Below are 9,492 nucleotides of genomic sequence, written 5' to 3'. Positions count from 1 at the left end.
CAGTGTAAACAGTAAAGACATGCATGTGTGTGGGGAAGTGTTCTTCCTGTCGCTGCAGTATTTACGGCTCTTTTTATGAGCGAGCGGAGGAACATGACAGTCTTGCTGGGATTCAGTTTTGGTCAACATCAAAGGAACTCGAGCTCTATAGGTGCTTTATTTTACAGCACATCTCTTTGTAGTCGCTGTTTTGCGGATACAGATAATTTAATGTCAAAATTATGATCCTTCTGTCAGTAAAGGTCCAAAGTGCCTGCAGGTCAAAAAGCCTTTACGTTTTTACTGTATAAATATGTTTATTTAAGGGTTATATATCATTCTATATTTGATCTACAGGTTATGTTTCTTTTGTTGCATCTAGGTGAAAATAGTGAAACTTGCATATGACAAAACTCATTTAAAATGAAAAGAGATCACTCCGGTGTTAATACATAGAAATCCAATACCTTTATTTTACATTCATACATCTATAACATTGTACAATAATTTTAATGCAGTTTAAAAAAGCCCAATCCAAAAACAAGTCCTGAAGATTTACAATGATGAATTTGCATGTTTTAAGGTTGGTGACAAGCATTTAAAAATATATACACACACACACACACACGCACGTACGCACATTCACACACATCCACACAGGGAATTAGGACAAGTGGTGTCCTTGAGTTGTACCTTAATAGAGCTGGGCTGAATGGAGAGGAATTCAGTCACCATAGAGAAAGGCACATTGAATACACAGTGTATGTACAAACAAAAACCTTGACACGTACACGACTTTACTGTAGGATCTAGAACAATGACCAAAACTGTAAACCTTCACTTATTAAAAACAAATTAACAAAAACCAAAGTCAGTCACATATATACAAATACGTTTGAAGCAAAATATTTTCTCGGTCTTAACAAAGCAGTACCTTGAAATGCATTTCAACACTTAGATTGGCTCTGCCAGCAGAGAGCAATCCCACAGATATAATTACACAATATATCACAATATTTATGCAGTTGCCCACTTCATGTACGCGGACAACTGGCGACAGTAAGAGAGTACCTCATGCATATCCTCATCAGACAGCAGCAGTCATCTGGTATCTTTTAGACTAAATCCAATTACAATGTCATGTTGACTTCTTTTTTTTTTTTTTTCTTCCCTTTTGCACGAATATGGCAACTTGACATGGTGCAACATGTACGTACATCTACATAAAAATGTATAGACAGCTCTATGCAGCCGTAAATCCCATTATCTTAAAATATATGTACCACCCGTCAATCAAAATTTTCAATACTTCCAGAAAAGTAAGTTCTCTGATATAAAATACTGTATTTTTCAAAAAACAGACTGTTTACATTCCATCCTTCTCAACAAAATAAAGCTTTATATACGTACCTTCAAAGCTTAGAAACACTCCCCACATACATACATTTATATATATTTATATATCTACTGTATATAGAAACAATAAAGTGACTAAGATGCCATATGTGGCTCTACGTTCACATGTAGTGGAAACCCGTTTAGAATGGCATACGCAGCCAATTTATTTGTCTAATGAACACAGTGTGGCACTACAATTTTGGATGATTGTACAAGTTGGGGTCTTTAAATGCCAAGGTCAAGATTGCCTCCGATAAAACTGTTCCCTTCTTCCAGCTCAGCATGCCTTCGTCAAGTCAGTGGGCATGTCAGCCGTGGACATGCGGTATTGGATCTTTGTGTTAGTGATGGCGCCGTGCTTCTGTCGAAGATGTAACCGTAGCTGACTCTTGTGGCGGAAGTGCAAGTTGCATTTCTCACACTGGAAAAAGAAAAGCGAAGCAACGTTACTTTCTAAGACATTTCACAATCTTGTAACATCTTACATTTTTTTTTATCCCCCCCCCAAAGGAGGCCGTATTAACGAAATGCAGTATGTCAGCTTACATGGTAGGGCTTCTCTCCTGTGTGTATGCGTAGGTGGCTCTTCAACGTCTGCAGGTGACGGAAGCGTGTCCCACAGATCTCGCACGGGTATGGCTTCTCACCCGTGTGGATCAACACATGGGCACGGAGATGAGCGACCTGAAACGTGAACAAAAAAAATAAATAAACATGTTGATGAAACTTTTTTTAAGACTGCGCACGTGTTGGTATCTAATGTATAAAACCCAAAACACCCATAAGGATGTTCTTCACTGTAATAATGGGTATTTCTGTAAGGCTGAAAATAAATATACCCACCCATAATTACTGATAAGAGATATATTTATGTGTGATTTAACCGCATGTAATAGAGAGAGCAAATATTTTATATATATATATATATATATATATATATAGATATTATGTACGTTGTGGGTGTTATTACCTGTACAAAACGAGCTCCACACGTCTCACATTTGTATGGCTTCTCTCCTGAGTGGATGCGTGTGTGAGTCTTGAGGTTAGCTGGTCTGTTAAACTGAGCACCACAGATATTACAGCGATACGGCTTCTCTCCTGAAAATAAGAAATGAAAGAAAAACACTTGAGGATTCAGCAGCAAAGAGTAGATAAGCGATTCTCTTTGATTAAGGAAGTTTATTTGATGGTAGCACGGTTTTTTCTTTTTGTACCTGTGTGGACAGTCTTGTGGCTGGCAAGGTTGCCCTTGTAGCGGAAAGCAGCCTGGCAGCGGTCACACTTGTATGGCTTGTCGCTGTGCACTTGAAGCATGTGTTGTTTCAGCGCTTCGTCTTCAGCAAACTTGGAGTCACATTCGTTACAGAAGAATGTGCCGTTTTCTGGGGGATGGGGGTGGGGGGGCAAATCATAAAGGGTTCACCTCCAGTTCTAAATAATGCATGATGGGTTTTCGATTTTGGATTCATCACAGAGATTCAATATCAGTCACAAACTCACCACAGCTGGAGTCCGAGTACTCTGAGTGGAGCTCTGCCATGTCTTCTGCTAAACGCGACCTGGGGGTGTTGGGACAGACTTCAGAGTGCTGTGGGGACTGGGAGCCGCAGGATGAGCAGTTGAGGCGGCTCAGGTAGTGTGGAGGGTGGCTGTCACCGTTCCTCAGCGACCCCTCAAGTGCACTGTAGATAAAAAAAACAAAAAAAAAACAAATACTCCACTTCAGATGATTGACGTAAATAAATGTTTAAAATTAGATATAGCAAATACAAATACTTCAAGTCGGGTGTAATTCCAAAATTAAGTTCCCAAATGAATTCTGAACAGTGAATTTCAATGCAACACTGATTTGTTTCAAGACGAGAGGTCACCTTTCTGAATCGCACCGGATTACTGGATTATAGAGGACAAAACTATAAAAAGGCCAAAAAACCACTGGCCGTAAAATCCTCCTCTCATATGATGTGTTCCTACGCTACCTCAAAATCCTCCCAGCACGTTCCACAAAAACATTCAAACTTTGATTTTCCTGTTTCGCACATAAACCAAATATGCAGCTGTGTGTTTGGGAAGAAAAAAAAACATAAAACACTCACCTGTTAATGATGTTGTTGAGACGACTGGCCTGGGGCACAGGCAGGTCCTCACTGTGATCGTTGCTCTTGCTTGTGGTTTGGGGGTCGAGGTTCTCCGAGTCACTGGGGTGGAGGTAGGGTTGCAGGCCAAGGCGCTGAGGTGAACGAAGCCCTGGATCCCGCAGCCCCACCTCGTCTTCCTTAGCGCTCTGATTCAGCACGATGAACTTGTACTTCTTCCAGTTGCGAGCTTTGGGGTCTTGCGTACCTTGCGGGGCTTGCACTCCAGCGGCTTGGGACAGGCCAGCGTTCTTGCTACTGCTGGACTCTGTTGGGGAGTTGGGCTGGCAGTCTGATTTGAGGGGGCTCTGCGGGCTGCTCATGAGGCTCTTGCGTCCGGCAGAGGAGATTCCCAGTGGGTAGTGCTGATGGATCAGGTCTTCCTCCGCCTGAGGAGCGTGTTCTTTGCCCGAGTCTTTCTGGTGCTCGAGGGTTAACACAGGAAACGTGCGCTTCCTTGTGCCGAGACCGATAGACTGGCTGACCCCCTCGTGGCTTTCCTTCCTTATCTCATCGTCTCTCCCTACCTCCCTGGAAGCGTAGGTTGTGGAGTGAATAATGCTGGAGGAGCTAGTGCCAACTGCCCTGGTGTATTCTGCCCTGATGGTGTTGGCGCTGTCATGCGGCGAACAATGCTTGTGGTGGATACCACTCTTAGAGAGGTCAGCAAAAGCGTTTTTGGCATCAGTCAGCTTGCAGAGAGGGAAAGGGAATCCTGGCATGGGAAACTGCCCGTAGAGATGGTAGTTGCTGGGGGTGCTGACCCCGCTGAACATGTTTGAGCCGTAGGGCCTGCCATCCCTAAATGGAGCTACACGGCTGTGCAAACTGTCAACAACATCATGGGGCCGGTACGCATGGACTTCCTGAGGTAAAACCAAGGGACTGACCAAAAACTCATCTCTGGGCAGCTTGGCAGATGGATCACTGTGAAGACAATGAGAAAGTCACAACGTGCACATGCTAGTGATGGATTTCTACTGACGTGCAGATGAACTTTGTACCAACCTGGATTTGATGAATCGGTGGCAGGTGTCCACAACATGGTCCATCTGCAAGTAGATGGCTGTATTCATGATAGCCATGATCAGACTTTCCTTTAGTGTGAGACGGGAGGTGTACATAAACTCCAGCAGGATGGCAAAGCCCTCGGGGTCCACCTTTGGGTCCAGACTGATAGCATTAAGGTTGCACTTGTGGGAGTCAGTAAAGATGGTGTAAAACAGCCCACTGCAGTCATGAAAAAGAAATACAGACAGAGCAAAGAACAAAGATCAATCATTTCTTCAAACAGAAGCAGAAGAACTGGCTCATATAACTTGGCTTAAACGACACGCACCTGCAAGCCATGAGAACGGTCTTGTGTGCACGAAACTGCTGTCTGTTAACCAAGATAGTGACATCTGTGAGAATATCTCTGTTACGCAGCCGATTCAGGTTGAGCAGAACATCACTTGCATGGCGTGTGAACTGTATGCAGCTGTCTGCTGCGCAAGCCATTTTGTCAAGTTCTGCAAACAGAAAGAAAACATGAGGATTATTTAACAAACACGTGCCTGGGTGGGTTTATTTTACTGCTACGCAACAACTCACCCCTCCACATGAAGGCTGACGTACAGCTAATCTTGAAGTAAATGAAGTGGGCTGAAATTATTTATGATCCTCAAAAGGTCTTTATCAATGTGGTCGACTAAGCAACAGTTACCGCCTTTTGACCAGAAGGCGGCGCCATTTATTAAATAAACACTGTCTAGACATTTAAATTTCCACCTTTGAAATCATTTCTTTACCCTCACTTTCTCAACCAGTGGTTGACAGGTTAATATGACAATATAACAAATTAAATTCATACATTTAGATGAATGAAATTTTTTTAGCACATTGTAATTGACTGGAACAGACAACGGTATTCATGATATACTTCTGTAATAACGGTCTTACCTACATTTTATCCACATATATCTGTGGATAGACAGATATAGATATACATCTTAACATAAATTAAATTAAACACCTCGTGTTTAAAACCAAGCAGCATTATTTTTCCTGAGGATTCTTTAGAATTAATTTGCGGTTTTATCCATCATGTGTCAAAACGAGTACAAACGCTGCACATTTCTCTGACTTTAACATAGCGGAGAAAAGTTCAGTGTGTCTTTGCTCTCAGCGCGGAGTTTCACTTCATTATCAACTGGCTGATAAAATAAGGGGGAAAAAATCAAATCGGTGGGCGGCTCACTTTGCTGAAAACTTTGTTGTCATACAAATAACATCCAAACTATGAATTTCAATTTCAACCGCAAGATGACTGAATCTTTAACAACAACCCGGGTAATTCTGTACAAGTAACAGTTTTGATAGTTTGCTGTAACAAAAGCTGTGACAGCGTGCTGCTGTGAAGCCCAGCAGCGCTCTCTATCCAATTCTTCTTTGCCAATAAGTTATGTTTTTGCATTCCTAGGAGGGAAAACTAATAATTAACTCAAGACAGACAGTAACTTTAACTCAAGTCTGTAACTGGACACGTCCGAAAATAGACCCAGGACAGAATGCAGCCCAAATACACCGATATCCTCTGATCACAAGGTGGTAAATAATGACAACCAGTGATGTAAACAAAATTATTTACATTATTTTCAGAAAATGTATTCTGAGTGCTACATATGTATTACTTGAGTCAATCGGCTTTAATATTTAAATTAAAATGACAGAACACGTTTCTGTCAACATAAATGAAGGTCCTGAATGTATCTGACAGATCTACTCAGTAACAGCTCCTGAGCACAAAACACCGTCTCCTCTGAGGCTCTGAGCCCCGCGACTGAGACACAAACTGAGGCAACGATCTGCAGAAAGCCGAAGCCTGAACTCTGTGCGCATCTCACAGCGAAACCTTTCAACTTGGTTCTCGTGCAGCACACTGCCACAGTGGAAACATCAGAGACAACTTGATCCGACGACGTGTCTCGTAGCCTCTACCGCGGAAACACGCACACACACAGTCACACACCAACACAAATATTTCCGCTACAATGTTACGGTAACTGAAGGGCTCGTTCGGCGCAGCCTTTCGCGCTCCATTAGAGCAAATTGCCGTCGCGGCGGCCGCCAAGTGTAAATGTCCTGAACCTGAGGCTGCCATGCTGCCGACAAAACTTCGTCTGACAGCGCGCCGCCGCCAAACTGTGTGTTGACACTTGAACGTACAAAGTAGCATTAAATCAAAGGGGAAGGGGAGGGGGGGGGGACATTCAAAGCCGAGGCTGCACTGACACCGTTAACTCGGCCAACTACATCCACCCGAGCAACCGTGTGTAGCTACTAGAAGCCGGGCTCTGGACGGCGCTCAAAAAAAAAAAAAAAAAAAAAAAAATCCTCATCTCCCTCGGTGTGTCTCTACCCAACCCGAGCGTTATTACAGCTTTACAACATGACTCGGTGTCAGTCAGTGCGGTGTGTGCAAGCTACAGCGGAGACAGGCGGCTGCCGCTGCTGCTGCTGCTGCTGCTGCTGCTGCTGCCTGCTGCCTGCTTGTACGCCTGTCCCGCTGGTTCCAGGCGACCGGCTCTAACAGCGCAGCGCCGAGGCTGGTGATCTGTCAAGAGAGCAGCGCGCCGCCTGTCACTACAGGAGCCACTCCAGAGTTTCGACTCTACACTGTTTCAACTGCCAGCAGCCACAGTCACAACACACAGCCCCGGCTCCACAGACACTTAAACAGCACAAATGGACAAATAGCTATGTCTAAAACATCAACAATACATAGTAGATAACAACTTCGCGCCAAATTAGAGGAAAAAGGGAATTTAAAAAATCACCTGGTAGCGCTTTCCTAGAAACTTCTTGCATCACCACTTCTAAGAACCCCAGTTCTAAGAATCAGACGAGCTCAATTCTCGGAATTTGAGCCCGAGACCGTACCACTTTCCCGGGGCAGGGGAGAGACGTTTTTTTCCCCTGAGGTCAAAACAACTTATTTCTAAAGCAGTTATTCCAACAAGAATTACGCGTAGTGATTTTTACAGTAAACCCAGCGTGGATACAGTGTCTAAATTGGTGAGAAAAGATGTATAATCTTATAAAATAACGCGGGAAATTGTTTCATAGTGATCCGAACCCCCCTGCAGATGGTTGAGTCCACAGTCACAGGACGTCGAGCCCGGCGACGTCACCAGTTCCTTAAACCCAGCCCCCGAGATTCTCAGAACTAATTTATATTCCATGACCGAGGCCATGTATCGTTCCGTTGCCTCTCGTCGCATTTAACACACAGACCCTACATGTACAGCACACAGACCGACATCTTAATTAGGCCCATGCGGACAGGTTGATGTGACAGAGTTTCTTTTCTTTTTCTTTTTCTTCTTTTTTTAAAAAAAGAAAAGAAAAGAAAAGAAAAGAAAAAAAAAAATCCAGAATTCGTCTTGTAGCTCGGTTTCCTGCAGGTATGCTGACTTCATAGATGGAGAGTGCTGCGAATCACCATCGGGGGTTTGTTGAGAAAGGAAAGCTTTTAACAGATTTATTATTCTACGAGTCTGTAGGCAGTCAGCCGAGCGTGTTTCATGCGGATGTGATTGTTAAGCGGTTTGGTTTTTACACTTAATCTCGGTGCATGCTAGAATTGGCACTTCTGAGTGTGACTTTTATTTATTTATTTATTTATTTATTTTATTGTGTATCATCATCTACACATATAACGGTTTATACAGTCGCTTTGCAGTTGTTATTGTGTTTAAACGAGATGCTTTTGGCAGACAGTTGATGAAACAAACATTTAGCCTTACAGTAGATGCGATCTTCAGTGTATTAACTCATGATAACACGGAGAACTTGTTGCATGAAAGCGAGGCATCACCAATCTGACATGCATGACACGCGCAGAGCATGCAGCCTGCATAGAACTTATGTCAATGTAATGTAGGATTTAATTCACAGCCATGGATGTGTGTGTGTGTGTGTGTGTGTGTGTGTGTGTGTATATATATGGAGAGTAACGCTGTTTAAACTGCTATGAGACCTTTTATACACGTTGTGAAATTTGATGTCAAGGTCAGGTTTTGGTGTTTGTGGGGCTTTAATATTATTTGCCTTTGTAACTCAGTTGGACTCCTCCGCAGGCTGCATCCTCTTCCTCAAAACACACTTAGGTCTGACTTCAGCTTCTTGTTATGTGGAAGGCTGTGTTTCCTTTGAAAAACGCTTCCCCCTTCCAGATTTTTTTTTTGTTGTTGATTGGATAACTGATTAATTGAAAAAGGAGGATGCCAGTGAGATTGTCCATGTCAGTTGATGTGCATTCTTACAATAAAAATCACTGCTCGTTGTAATGCAACTTGAAAGATTCCTGGAAAATTAATTGAATACATTGCTGTGATTTTTTTTTTCCTCCTTCCATTTAATTTAAGGCATGTGTACTCCCTGTTGCATCATTTCTCAGAGTCGGGCAAGAATAAACTAAGTCTTTCTACTCCTCAGCCTGCTACTATTGTGTTTTACTTCATGCCCTTTTAGTCTGAAACTTATCAACAGCCGGGCTTTTGCATGAAATGATTGCATCAAAGAGAAGCTGAACTGTGCAGTTTGTCTCGTCTGAGACCTGGTATGAATTTACATATCCTTTACCAGCTAATGCTCGGTTTATGATGCTTGGTTAGGGGATGCGTATGACTGCATCTGAAAGTTGTATTAATTTCACAAGTTGTGGGCATGCATTTACTGTCAGTGACTCACCACGGAAACTTTGTTTGTGATGATTCCAAACGGCGGATTCCCCGTCTTTTCTCATCCCGTTCACTCCTTGGCCCAGGAGGAGCATTTGCTGTGCTGAGGATGACAAATAAAAGTAATTATAAGAGACATTAGGCTGCATCAAGCAGTGAAAAGCATCAACAGTTTTAATATCACAAAATAATGCACACAATCCCTAACTCTCAAAACAGTAAATATTAGTGGATTTTCTTGTATTGTATGAGAT

The 9,492-nt window shown here is 42.8% G+C and overlaps 1 protein-coding gene across 2 annotated transcripts; it reads right to left on the bottom strand.

Annotated features, from left to right (window-relative positions):
• Positions 1-1,130: 1,130 nt before the first annotated feature.
• Positions 1,131-7,371, bottom strand: bcl6 (B-cell CLL/lymphoma 6). 2 transcript variants are annotated; one of them, XM_022759406.1, is made up of 9 exons: positions 7,334-7,371; positions 4,855-5,026; positions 4,524-4,745; positions 3,477-4,442; positions 2,881-3,062; positions 2,595-2,762; positions 2,348-2,478; positions 1,924-2,061; positions 1,131-1,798 (listed from the first exon to the last, which is right to left on the bottom strand). In XM_022759406.1, exons 1-9 carry the CDS (start codon positions 7,362-7,364, stop codon positions 1,655-1,657), a joined length of 2,154 nt encoding a protein of 717 aa, XP_022615127.1. In that variant the 5' UTR covers positions 7,365-7,371; the 3' UTR covers positions 1,131-1,654. The 2 variants fall into 2 exon arrangements, with proteins under 2 accessions (XP_022615127.1, XP_022615128.1); XM_022759407.1 differs by lacking the exon at positions 7,334-7,371 and adding an exon at positions 5,109-5,192.
• Between the last annotated feature and the right edge of the window lie 2,121 nt (positions 7,372-9,492).

This window comes from Seriola dumerili, unplaced genomic scaffold (assembly GCF_002260705.1).
Source record: "Seriola dumerili isolate Sdu_G_001 unplaced genomic scaffold, Sdu_1.0 BDQW01000321.1, whole genome shotgun sequence".
NCBI lineage: Eukaryota > Metazoa > Chordata > Actinopteri > Carangiformes > Carangidae > Seriola > Seriola dumerili.
Note: the sequence above shows the minus strand (reverse complement) of the source record. Positions and strands in the feature narration are given on the sequence as shown.